A 14285-nucleotide genomic window follows, 5' to 3' on the forward strand; every position below is an offset into this window, starting at 1 on the left:
TACTTGTCCAAAATGTATTTGCGCGCCTGAATTTTTCTAAGTCCCTTCAAATGATCAGTTTGACATCAACACATTGGGAGTAATAGGAGGGGAAGTAATAAAGACAACAGGACTTACGAACGCAGCTCGCAGTTTGCTATTTGAAATTTTCATTTCGTCCTCTGTTACTTCATATAATGATACTTTTAGAACAAAACAGTATTTTAGCAAATGCAGAAACCTTTGTTTAAAAGAGACTCGTGCTTATCGAAAAAAAATCGGGGAAAAAAGAACAGTTGTTAAGGAGTTCATTATCTATCAATACAACTGGAGGAGTGTCCTACAGTTGTCAAGATTGCCGTGCGTATTAAGTAGTCTTTTTTTGTGTAGATTCAACACTTTTTGAACCTGGCTCCAATCCTACTGATTTTATTTTATTTTTCAAAACTTTTCTACTATTCTTGTCGTATAGTGTTTTTACATGGGAGTGATTCACAATTTTCTAACTTAACCGAAAATAAAATTGTCTGTACTCTGTATTTGGCTCAAGAGCACTTAACCTAAAAAGAAAGGAACTTTTTGCCGTACTTCTCATCTTCTTCTTTTTAATAAATTCTACACTAATTCATCTTTATAAATTTCTTTGTAATTTCATTTTGAATAAAAATTAGTCAGCCTTTTCAAGTGTTGTTTTTTGTGGATGTTCGTAGGCATTATTATTTTTATTAAGTAGAGAACAGAAAAAAAAAAAAAAGATTTGAGGTTAGTAAATTAGTTGATACTTTATACACTGGAAAGAACACTGAACTCCTTGCCGACAATAATTAACAAATTCTTTGTGTCAAAATATTAGTTCCAAGTTTATAATTACATAATTAAATAATTTGCGGAGTCTACATGTATCAAGAACCAAGGAATACCGGTGCAAGGTTCTCGATCTACTGATTTAAACTGATTCAGGACAGCAGCAATGACTGTAGAACTGAAATGTGAAAAAGAATGAAGGAAGATGAAGAACTCACTGGAACTTCAACTGGCATAACGTACGAGTACTTAAAAGTGAAGGATAATCAGTGAGTGAATTGAATATTTTCCCCAGGAAGTATGAATTCATCCATATACGCCCAGTCATCACATTTATGCCATCACAAACCAGCCCTTCGCGTGGTGTACACGTGTTACTAATACTTATAACGTATGGTTGTACTGAGTTTGACGGGCAACATAATTTTTTTTTCGATCTATGTATAGTGACACGTGTACACCACGTGAACAAGTGGTTTGTGTGTCATATTTTCTCAATTAATATTGAAACTGGAAGTGGTAGATATCTACCACGTCGGTTGTAGTAGAAAGATTAGACAGAATATATTCTTGGGACTGATTGTAGAAAACAACTTCTTGTTATCTATGAACGCTTTTACTCTATAGCGATGACTGTTAAAGTCGGAAATGGACAATTTTCTGCCACAAGAAACCGCTTTTGTTATCTATTGTGTGTTTGGATTCTATCGAACAACGTGAAACCCGAAAGTGATTTAGATCTGAAACTTCCGCTTTCAATAGGGTTAAGACAGAAGGACGCTAAATCGATTTTTAAAATAAAACGCTTATCGCTATCTCTGATCATTTTTGGTCTGTGTGGATCAAAACTAAGACCGAAGTAGTAGTCTTCTACTGCTTCCGGTTTTAGTACAGAGTAAATAATATGGATGAAATGTACTCTTAGGGTACTTAATGGATACCAGAAAGCCGCTTCCCCATATGCATACAGTAAGTTACGGTTTTTGGTCTATAGTGATCAACATAACAACCGGTAATTGTTTATTTTTATTTCCGGTTTGATTATTGCCTAAGTAATCGAACTCGATTCGTAACTTTCTGAAGATATTTGGTGGCAATGTATCAAGTAATCCTTAAGATGTTTTTGTTTTGCGGGCGGACGGACACACGGACAGGGTAAATATATAACGGGGTTTTGATAAACCAATATCCTTAACAAGATTTGTTCCTAATTGTAATACTTTTGACTACAAAATAAAAAAGTTGTTTTCTGTTGCTATCCTTCTGAAGATTCAAAACCATTCTAGAGGGGAGGGGGGAAGGTAAACCGTGTGAGTGATAAAAAAAAAAGTTTCTTCTTCAAGGAAGCACACATCTTGTCTGGTTGAAATCCCTAGCATTGCACCGTCAATATGCACAATGGGAACGCTTTAACTCACTCTAGCAGTGTTCGAAGTGAGAAAAAAAGAAAAGAAAAAAAAAAAGCAGAGACGGTATGTTTTATTACGATTTTGACTCGACGTACCGGCTATCTAAATGTTGAAATACAGTGAGGGTATGTTGCCTAAAAGATTGCATTTCCATTATATAATGACTAAACATCATTGGAAAATTTCTCTGTAATTAAGGGAGGGAGGGACACGGAGGACACGAAATGTGAACTCCCGCCAATTTGTGTGGATCAACATAGCGACTTGAAACTTTGGACAAAATATTACCCTTGTCGAGACCATTCTAACGATATATTATTCGATCCCCTTTCCCATTTCAAACTTTCAAGTTGACCCCACGTACCTCTATAGGTGGCGTCTGGAATGGACGTTTTATAGCTCAAAATTAAAGCATCTCACAATAATTGACGTACATGTTTTTCCATTTGCTCATATTCACAGTATTGCAACACTGCTTAAATGATGTAATTGCGACAACTTGTTGTAATTACACCTACTAAAAGTTATTCCTGCAATGCTGTTAAAGAGAAAGAAAACAACAGTCAGTTTAAATATTGTCCAGAAGTATGCCATTTTCCGCTGTGTTGCGAACTTTATTAATGTTTATCATATCTCCGGAACGGTTTAAGATATCGAAGTGCTGTAAGCGGCAAAATGATTTGTTTGCCAATTGCAAACCACGCAAGTAATTAGATATGATACTTACCTAAGCATATTTTCGAAATAAAACCTTTCAAAAAAATTCAAATTTTCAAGCTCTTGTAACTTCGTTGCTATTCATTCAAAATAAGTCGAACCATAATCGTAGTATCCAACGCTAAGGTACTTCCGATGTGCATTGTCTTGTCTATCTCCGTTGTGCTGTATGTGTGATAGAGGATTCTAAACTTTGGATGTTTGTGATATAACATCCTTAGTTTGAGACACTGAATAATAAATTCGGTATTTTAAGTTTTCGTTTAACGTGTTGATTTGAAATGTGTAATAATCTGTGGTAGTGCGGTTTGAAAAATTAAAACTTTATACTGTGATGGCAAAACTGTTCATTGGGTGGTGTAGGTTAACACGTAAAAAGATGTCTCACTTCTTATGTTGCTTCCCGCAAAGTTTCGTTTTCTCCCTCTTCTAGTTTCTCCGTTATCACGGATGTTCCGGATAAATTGTCCACCCTGTATAATTAATCTTTGAATTAATCTAATAACACACTAAACATTGTTAAATAATCTTTCATGTGTGTGGATTCAGATGGGTATATTCTCTTATATTTATAACTTTCCAGCTTTCGGAAGGTGACTTGAATACTCTGAAGGTGTGTGAGAAGTGCATAGACGGAGTTGAAACTTACTACCAGTTGACAAAAAGATCTTACGCTAGTATCAAGGAGCGAAAGATACTCAAGGAAAGAATAAAAAGTTGGCCACCGGTAAGTACTTCATAATACGCTGCTAAATTGTCTGTTGTGAATTTTACTGGGCGGAGCCATATTGGTTACAGACTGTTTCTATAGTGGTTGCTAAGGCAGTTTCAGTGGTGGCGTATGTAGCACCCGTGAGTCTTTTGAAAGACGAACTTAAAATTATGAAATATTGATAAATTTTTCAAGAATAGCAGTGAATATATTTACTCTGTGTATAAGAAGCTTATATTTATCATAATATGAAACAACATGACACTCTAATTACTGGAATCGCCAATAACTTCCTGTACAACCAGGGCCGGTTCTAGACATTTCTTAAGCGTAAGCAAACAATAAGAAGGCGCCCCCCACCGAAGTGATAATAAAAAAAAAGTTGTAATTGACAAAAATAAATCAAATAATTGGTACAATTGCAATTTTTTTCAATATCTGTAGTCTCCCTGTGAATATTGACGAAAATGGCGAAATTATACTGACTGGATGAATACTGAACAAAGTTCCAATTTTAATAATTAATACATTTTTTTTTATTAAGTAAGCAGAAGTCTCAACTAAGATATTTACCTAAAATATATTTTGACAAGTGGAATTGGAACATAAAAGTCGAAACAGAATAAGTCATGAGTTTTTGTTTGGTAGATTTGTTTGCAAAAGATGTGCAAGCATATGGATCCTTATGAGGCAGTGCATGGCGTAATAACCCCCCTCTTACTGCGCAACCCCCGCAATGGCCCGGAAGCTGTTAAAGCTGGGGAATTTGGCAAACTCTCAAGCAGAAAGCAACTAGCCAGCCCCGTTTTAAACGCACTTGTTTAAGAAAAGATAATGTTGACAATAGAATGAAAAGTGATTTAGCACAAATAAAAAATGAAAATATTGGAAGGAGGTTTGTACAAACATGCAAACATTTAGAGAAACCGCCACTGGCGGAAACACTGTTTACGACAGGGTGAGCGTTAAGCACTGGGCAGCGATTATGAGCCACTGATATTAGGAACTGAAGTTAAAATTTCCCTCAGAAATGATGAAAAATCCCTTTATACCTCCCGTTTTTCTTAGTATTCGCCCCCCCTTTCCTGGACCAATAGACAACAAAAGCCTAGTCGCTTAAACTTCGATAATGTGCATTTCATTTGCACTGACCTTTCTAAACCCTTAACTATGGTCATTCAACCGAAACACTGTGCGGGAACTGTTTACGACAGGGCAGAGCACTCTTGAAGACATTTCTTTCTACTGTGATAATATCGTCCAATCCTCAAGCAACATGTGTAGTTAACTGCGTTTGTTTGTTGATCCATTGCCATTTCAAAGACGTATTTGGCAATATTCTCTAGCAAGGTCGCAGAAGGTTTGTTGGGAGAGGAATGAAGAGTCTGTAATATTTGTATTTTGTGCATATGCTGGGATTGTCGAAAGAACGCTGCTGTCTTTAGCTGTACTACCGTAGTGTTTGATATATCTATTGAAAAGCTAAATTTCCCACATTTTCTCATATTTGTAAAATCTCCATTTTTGCCTCTTAAAAAATCTTTCATAAATCTCCCTGCGGAGCGGGATATTTTCTTCAAACTAGCATCATTTTTGAGTGTGGCATTCTCGCCAATTGCTGTAAGAGCCCATTGTAAAGCCCTTTCAATTGTAAAGGAGTGTTTTACAGATAACCACGCAAAGATTCGACTTGATTTTCCTCTGTATCTCAGTCTGTACAATATTTATTTGAAGCTATTTGGAAAATTTTTCATCATAGCATTTTCTCTAATAAATATTCACATTTGAAACACAAAATTCATTTTATAGTTTGGTGACCTCTTCACCTGGCGCCCCCTGAGAACTACGATTCAAGATCCGGCCCTGTGTACAACAAGTGAGTGAGAATCCCAAACATGTACAGTCCGCGGCATAAAATTTGTTACAAAAATTCTAAGTCCAAATGAATAACAAACTCTTGCCCAGTTTTCTTATGCATTCCCGCAATACATGTATCAATCGATTAGTTGCTTCTAGTATTTATTCCAACTCCTCCCCGTCCTCCACCTCTCCTTGTCTAAAGCAGTGTGTGTGACGTAGAACACTCTTTCCATTCAGCTGAAAAAGAAACAGGAATCAAGTTTACAACGTTATAGCTTTAAAACAGTCTTTTCCATTCGTTTGTTCTGAAATATTTTTAAGAGCCTAAATTAAAGGAAAGTCACACAATCTTCCCAGAGCTTCATAAATATCTTTAGTTTCATTCTTTTCTTTCTTTAAAGAGTGCAAGCTAGTAAGATGCTCCCTAAGAAATCTATGAAAATTGCCAAGAGCTCTAAAATATCTACGGACAGAAACGAGTTTTATTCAATGATTCATTTAATTTCTTTTCAGTAAGTGCAAGCAAATGTTTCAGGGGCGTCATTTGGGCAGGACAGGAGAGTGTAATTCCCCCTCTCTTGAGCTTCATAAATACGTATTTTTTGATCAAATGTATAGTAATACACTAATAAAAAGTGAAAATCTTATGTCGCCGGAGAATCTCTTCCTTCCCCCCCCCCCCCGCCCCCCAATAAAGTCTAAAAGACACGGGTTTTAACAACAAACCTATAGAGTTACGATAGCACATTGCTAAAGAGCTTACATTTGGTTTCAAGAGTCGAAGGTTTGATCTCAAGCCAGATGACTTCCTGGGTGACATTGAGAGAGAGAGAGAGAGAGAGAGAGAGAGAGAGAGAGAGAGAGAGGGATTCAAATATGGAGACAGAGAGGGATGATTTGTATACACAGATTTAGAATTGGGGAAAAAAATGATCGGACAGCATTCGTATTATGACGAAAATTCTGATTTTGTGAAAGATAAGAAGGGAAGTTTTCGAACTGCGAGGATCACATTAGGCAGTTGTCGAATTAATGTGGAGAACTCTTTTTAGAGCATCAGATGATTACGAAAGGAGAGAAAGATCTTCAGAATTGAGGAATTAAGATTTTAAAAAATCTGGTTTCGGCGACGGGTTTCGAACCACGAACCTTGTGGTTATCGAACCATGACTTTATCCATTCTGCTACGGACAATTCTATTACTCGTTCACATACATTTCCCTTAGCTGCGTTGAAAGCTACCTTAAGGGGATATTCCAAAAGTTGACTCGGTAGACGCGCCGTTCAGATAGGACGTAAACCTCTTGTAACTTAGTTACAATGTGCAAAATGAACTTCCTCTTCTTCAGGACACTTTTTAAAGCTTTAAAATTTGTTACTATTGTTTTAATTAAGTTACATTTGATAGAACCATCTGATAAAGTAGTGCCAAGCCCTGTGCGTCATTGTCTGTTAGGTGAATGGTTAATGTAAGTTACTTTTACGTGGATGGTCCGAGATTCCAATCAAGACCATTCTTATTGATTATTTTATTTGAGCTACGCTCATACTGTATATTCCACAAGTTCAAGTTTGAAGTAATGTAGTCACAGCTAGTTTTAATTCGAAATAATTTTCCAATATTATATTTGTCACAAAATTTACATGGCACTCCTCACTTGTTTGTAGCCCCGCATAAATGCAAAAGTGTTTTAAAAGTATATTTTACTTTCAAGTATTATTGAATTTTTAAAATTGTCCTTCAAATTTATTTTAGTATTTTCTATTTCTTACTTATAACATATTTTCTATTTATATTGTATTCTATGTTACACGTTTATTTACATTTTATGTCACCTTTGAAGAGGAGCTTTTGACAATTCAGAGCAGGAGGGACATACACAGGATGCAGGCCTTGGCAATCCAGAGCTTTTGCCCCCACGAAATCACCACTTTTTTTGTTTGTATATATATATATATATATATATATATATATATATATATATATATATATATATATATATATATATATATATATATATATATATATATAATTTTATAGATGGTGATAGCAGGGGCGGATCCAGGGGAGTGTGTTTGGGGTGATCGCATCCCCCAGAATAGGGAACTTTTTATACTGTTTATTTTAAAAATAAAACATATCCTAAGTATTTTTCATCTTTGTATTATAAACGTAAATTAAAACCTAAAGTAGATAGGTCCTGCAAAACAGTGACGATTTTAGGGAGTGATCAGTTAGTAATGCCTCCCTGGAGCAACGACACTTCCCCAGAAGTCATATCTCCGATAATTCAGAATGTGATTTGTGCATTATCACTTTTCACTCTGTGTCTTGAAACGCACCAAAAAGGAACTGTTCTGAAGTATTTACTGGTTCTCCCTATGACCCCATTTCAATATGGCCAACCTTGGACATATACACATCTGAAATATCACCTTTGATGTCAGTGATCCCGAAAACTATCCATTCGACACAAATATAGGATATTTTCGATTCTTTATTCCTGTCACCCTCCCATTGTCAACTCGAAGCCAACCAAGGCTTATTTTGGACTTACGCAGCATCCACAGTGTCACTTTTCATCTTTGCATATGAATTCGACACTAATTTCGTTCGTATTTGACTGCTTTTACATGTCACCTTCACCTCTTGGTAGGGATTTTTTCAGTATCTCGCCCCCGCAACTATGGAGAAATTTCAACCAACTAAGTATAATTATAAATTATCATCTGAAACACAACAGTACGGGTGATCTTTTTCGCAGAGGAATTCGTTAACTACTGTTTCAATATCAATGTATTGGCTTTTTTTGCTTTCCATGCTGAAGATTGCCAAAGGGCTAAACTTCATCTGCACTATTGTGCAATGAATATAGGTTTTAGTGGTTTAATTTACTGAATACTCGCTTAGATGTTGCTCTCGTCACAGAAAAAGTGATATACAGTTATAAAAGAAAAATGAAATGAAATATCTAATTTTTACGTCCCACGATTATGCCGACTATGCTAATAAAGAGCGTAATGGTGAGAAATAAATGAAATTGTTTAATGAAAAAAGTGGGAGGAAACGGGAGAAACCCGAGAAAACTCATGCACACGGTGTTTGTCCATAATAAAGTTCATTCGGCATGAGCTGGGATCGAACCAAGGACCCCGTGCACCATAGGTAAAGTTATAAAAGAATAGGCGTCTAAACAAATACGGAACACTACTATCAATGAGAGTTATATAAGATTAGATTTTTAGTTATTTCATTCTAAGTTAAAATTTCAATCAATCTTGTTCTTCATTACTGTTCGAAAACTTAAAGTTGTTGCTGCAAGGACGTGATAAATCTTTTCAGTAGACTTCGCAGTCCCCTCCACAGCTTCTTTTTCATGTAAGGCTAAAGTAGTCTCATTTTAGACATCGAGGAAAAATAGTGGAATTACGAATTTTCAATGGGCCCCGTTTTACTCTGGTCTCCCTCAACGCACTGCCGTTAGTTACGTCACTGTTCAGGATGGATGATGCGGCTTCTGCTTTTAGGAATACTTTCTAAGGCAGTACGAGTTTTTTTTTTTTTAACTGCTGTGTGAATTAAGTTGTATTTGCTAGAAGTGTCGGTTAAAGGAAACTAAAAATCCTACACTCAAACACAAATAATCTCTTTCGAAACTCTAATGGAAAACGAAACGAATCGTCCTAAACATTTTACGCTTTTGAAGAGAAAAAGAGCAAAGCAGTAGTTGCACATACGCTTAATGGTGTTTCTTGGATACAAATTTATAACTTACAAAAGTCATGTTCACGTCATGGTTTGATAGATGAAGCGTTAGTAAAAGGAATTCTTACGCTGGTGGTCGTGGGTTCGAATCTCTGCTCTTCTTGTTACTTTTTTCTCTTAGCTACACTTAGTTTGTGCTTTCCAAACCTCGAAGTTTGGTTTGGATTATTTATGAAAGCAGGTAGAGAATTAATTGTAGACGAAATTAGTTTCAAATATGAGATTATAATTACATATTTTGTCTTTAACTTATTACGTATCAATTTTTATATCAAATTTTCCAGTCTTTATTTAATTCATCTTCCGGTGTAATACAATGAACATTTGCAGAGTCGGACGAAAGTACTATATTCCATTGTTACTCTAATATACCTAGGTATTTGTTCATATATTTATAAATTGTTTACTAATTAAAACTTATGGCGGTCCACATTATGTGTCATATAATAGACCGTACGAAGGCGGACATAGAAGGCGTATTGCAAATATCCCTGGTGATAAAAAGTAGGGGTCTTCTTCACTAGATTCGAACCACTGTTACAGGCGGTTTTGGTTTACATAGCAAGCATAATACCACTCGGCCACCAAGTCTCGCACGTTAGCCTCTTTATTAATGCAGAACATACTGAGACACTTACATTCACTGGTGTCGCGTAATGTATTTCATAAAATTTTGTTAATAAGTGGGTCGAATTAGGTAGCCCTCGAAAGGGCTGATGGTGTTGTGGGCGAGCATTTATTAATAGTGTGTATAGTCCCCTTGGGACTCGATTACAGCTGCCATACGCCGTGGCATTGAATCCACCAGGCGAGAGATATAGCGTTGGGTGCAACAGATCGACCACGCATCTTCAACACGCTCCCAAAGATCATTAGATGTTCGTGGAGGATTGTTCGACCAGGTTTCCCGCAATGTTCTTGCAACAGAGGCCCACATATTTTCAATAGGGTTCAGATCTGCTCCATGAGGAACCCAGTCAACTATTTCGACATCAGGTTGCCTCTGCAACCATGTCTGAACCACATTTGAATTATGTATCGAGCTATTGTCCTGTTGCAAATATAATATGCCGTCACCTACATGAGCTTTTATTTCCGGAAGAGTTTCATCCAGATGTTCCACATACTTGTGGGCGTTTAGGCGACCAGGAATCCTGTAGATTCCTCCGAAATTTACAGCCTTGCATATCCATGCCCAACAGTGGACAGTTACGTGTCCCATTCGACCAGAACGGGAAACGTATTCAGAGGCATACCTTTTTCCAGGGGGGCAGTAAACACGCTTCGGCCCGAAGTTTGCACTGGAAAATATTTTTTCGTCTGTGAAAACGACCTCGTCCCACACACGTGCAATATTTAACTGTGCAAACGCCAGACGGTCAACCATGTGGTCTTCTGTTAGTCGCTCCTTAACAGCTGCCCTGTATGATCTCAAACCAAAGGATTTGAGTCTACGACGGACAGTCGTAACATCGCCTGGGAAATTTGTTTTCCTCTCGTAACTGTCGGGCAGACATGATAGGGTTCTCACGGCATTGGGCAATTACACTCTGGTCTTCTTCGGCAGAGGAAACTCTTTGTAGCCCACTTCCTCTTTTACGTCTTACATCTCCTGTTTCCTCATATCTCCTCCACCACCTCCATGCTGTAGCACGGTTAACGCCATATCTCGCGCCTGCCTTGCTATAGTTCATGCCCGCATGCTCAATTAAAGCAATCACGCTGCTTTTAACAGAAGCTTCGTAGTGAGCCATTTTCACACCAGAAGCAAAATGATAGCTTTGCTTAGGTGTTTGAACGGAACGTGCTTCATGTGACGTCACGTAACAAGGCGGAGTTTCCTCTCATTGCTGTAGACGATATCGTACGCCATCTGCTGGGTGTTTCGTGACGGAAAAAAGTGCTTTTAAGCAGTTCATGGCGACCGCTTTGAAAGCAAATGTAAAGTATGAGAATTAAATTTGTCATATCTGTAGTTTGGTGTAGAGACAAAACAAAATTGGAAACCAAAGGTTTAAGAACAACTCAGATTATTAATATAAAACAAGTCAAAGATTATTAACTTGTATTATCATACAAGAAATGCGAGAATTTTGAAACAAAGAAAAATAACTTAGAAATTTGCAACTGAAGACAAAAAAAAACTAACTTAAACACACTAAAGGGTATGAGTAGGGGGATTAATGGGGACGTCAGCAATGAGGCTATATGTCCCCGTCTCGATTAACGGGAGGGATGGATTTTACCATTTCACTTTGACGGAATAACGTAGAGGATGGAGAGGAGGGGGAAGATACATAACAGCTATAAATATAAAAATAAAAGTGACAATGTTCGGTGGTGAATAACTCTTGAACTACCCGATCGTTCTCAATCACATTTTGAACATAGATGAAATTCGAACCTGGGAAGCTTTTTGTTATTTCATTTTGATATTAGAACTTGCGAAAGAGGAGGGGAGGGTAAATATATGAAACTGAATAGAACTTAATAACTCTTGAACAATCCGACTGATCCTAATCAATCGAACATTCAATATAGATAAGGTTCGGACCTGGGATGTTTTCATTTTTTGCCTTGACGGCACAATGTAGGGGAGGGGAAGGGGGGACTATGTAAAAAAATAAAAATAAAAATGCTGTCTTGGTGACTTCATCACGCTTAAACCACCGAACTGATCTTAATCAAATTATCAACATAGATGAGGTTCGGACCTGGGGTGGTTTTTATCATATCCCTTTGATGGTAGAACGTAGGGTAGGAGGAGGGGAGGGGAGATATCTATAAAAATGAATAAAACTTAACAACTCTTGAACCACCTGACCGATCTCGATCTAATTTTCAACATAGACTACGTTCGGGCCCAGAAACTTTTGTTTTAATATTTTCACTTTGACGATAGAACATAGGAGAGGATAAGAGAAGGGGAGATTAATATATAAAAATAAATAGAACAACTTTTGAACCATCCAACAGATTTCGATCAAATTTTCAACGTACATGGCATTTGGGCCTGGGATAATTTTTGTCATACCGTGCCCCCAACATGGAGAGGGGAGAGGGATACATAAAATCATCGAAAATGACCAATATCAAAGAGTGCTTTAGTAATAGTAAAACCATAACATATTACTATTTTTCTTTAATTTAGCTCAGCGAAATCGGGGTGCGACTTAGATTCGAGAACGTCTTAAGTTCGAGTAGTTATCGAGAAATAATTAAAGATATTAACGTATTATTGAATTACTTTGCTAATAATAATAATAATAATAATAATAATAATAATAATAATAATAATAACTATTATTATTATTATTATTATTAGTATTATGATTATTATTATTATTATTGAAGATTTGATCATTCAAATATTGAAAGATCAAAATATTCAATTACCTTAAGACAATTAAACGTGTGTCATCGCCGACTAATGATCACCAAAAATTCTAAATTTAAACAAAATATTCACACATGGTTCCGACTTGAGAACCTCCAGATTATTAGCTAGCGCCTTGAGCACAGATTCACGCTCTATATGCGCTAAATGGTATGTTTTAGTATGTTTAAATTAGATTTCCTTGCCTCCAGTTACAAAATTCTAAGTTAGTATTTTTCGTTCTTTCAAAATTTCTTTCGATTTTTTTAAATCATATAAGTCAATAATCTTTGGCATAGTTTATATTAATAACGTGGTTGTTCTTAAACCTTTCGTTCGCTATTTGGTTTCTTCTCCACTCCAAACTACAGATATGATACGTTTAATTCTCATACTTGTCATTTGGTTTCAAACCAGTCACCATTATCTGGTAAAGCAATTTTGTTCGCCACGATTCATGAGTTTTGTAACAAAACACGTCAAGAAATGAGTTAAATGAAGGCTGCAAGAGTTTATATCAAAGTTGAGTATTGTGAGCTAGTGACAAGCATGTAATAACGTCTCGTATTTGAAAATAATGTTAGCTACTTTTAATTAAGCTTGAATTACATCTAATACCAGTTAGTGAAAGAATTGGAATGAACAAACTCAGTGTAGCTTAAAGAAACAAAACGTAAGAAGAACGGACGAGATTCGAACCCTGGACCACCAGTACAAAAATCCTGTTCACTAACCCCTCACCTAACAAGCCATCAACTTCTATAAGTTTTAAATTTTCAAGCAAATGATACCATTATACGTTTGTGCAATCAATGTTTTGCTGTTTCCCTCTTCAAGAACGTAACATGTTTACGACGATTCGTTTCGTTTTCCATTAGAGCTTCTAGAGAGATGATTTGTGTTTGAGTATAGGATCTTTTGTTTCCTTTAACCGACAGTTCTAGCAAATACAACTCAATTCAAACGGCTGTAAAAAAAAAAAACTAGTACTGTCTTAGAAAGTATTCCTAAAAGGGAGAAACTCCATCGTGCACCCTGAACAGTGACGGGAGTGCGTTGAGCGAGGCAAACAGCAAAATGGGGTGCATTGAAGATTCGTAACTCCACTTTGAAGGTTTTAATTAATTTCACACTTTTTCCTCAATGTCTAAAATGTAACTACTTAGCCTTAGATGAAAAGGAAGTTGTGAAGGAGCTATAGACTGTGAAGTCTACCGAAAAGATTTATTACGTCCTTGCAGCAACTATTTGCAGCAACTATTTCCAGCAAAAGGGAATAAGTACATCAGACCTAAGTTTTCAGAAACGCTAAAAAACCTTCCCGAGGCGTATTTGTACTTGTTTCAACACGTGTATAACTGACTAATTGTAGCAAAAGAACTGACAAACTCTAAGACAAGAAGAAGAATCTTGTATTGTAGCACTGCAATTGGTGAGAAAAGCTTAAAAGTGGAAAAAATATTTTTATGTACTTATTCCCTTTTCCCAATCAGTGGTTCAATTATGAGCCTATATTTTTGAGGTGTTAAAAATAATAATAATAAGAAGAAAATGTATTAACTGGTAGGTTACGCTGGACTCTTAATTGTGTATATGGAATAATGGAACGTGGAGTTATACAGAGGATTTTGGATTTCTGTTGGCGATCAATTAATCTTTACC

At 36.4% G+C, this 14285-nt stretch overlaps 1 protein-coding gene across 8 annotated transcripts in view; it reads left to right on the plus strand.

Moving 5' to 3' along the window:
* LOC145674461 (uncharacterized) overlaps positions 1-14285 on the plus strand; it is a 338683-nt gene that overhangs the window by 129948 nt on the left and 194450 nt on the right. For 6 of the 8 annotated variants that reach the window (XM_081744547.1, XM_081744545.1, XM_081744543.1 and 3 more), the window contains one exon: positions 3493-3636. The exons of the other annotated variants lie outside the window; for them this stretch is intronic. In XM_081744547.1, coding sequence (XP_081600673.1) covers positions 3493-3636 — 144 coding nt within the window. The remainder of the gene's footprint in view (positions 1-3492; positions 3637-14285) is intronic. 8 annotated transcript variants of the gene reach the window in all.

Source organism: Thermobia domestica, chromosome 17, assembly GCF_964235325.1.
Source record: "Thermobia domestica chromosome 17, izTheDome1.hap1.1, whole genome shotgun sequence".
Lineage (NCBI taxonomy): Eukaryota > Metazoa > Arthropoda > Insecta > Zygentoma > Lepismatidae > Thermobia > Thermobia domestica.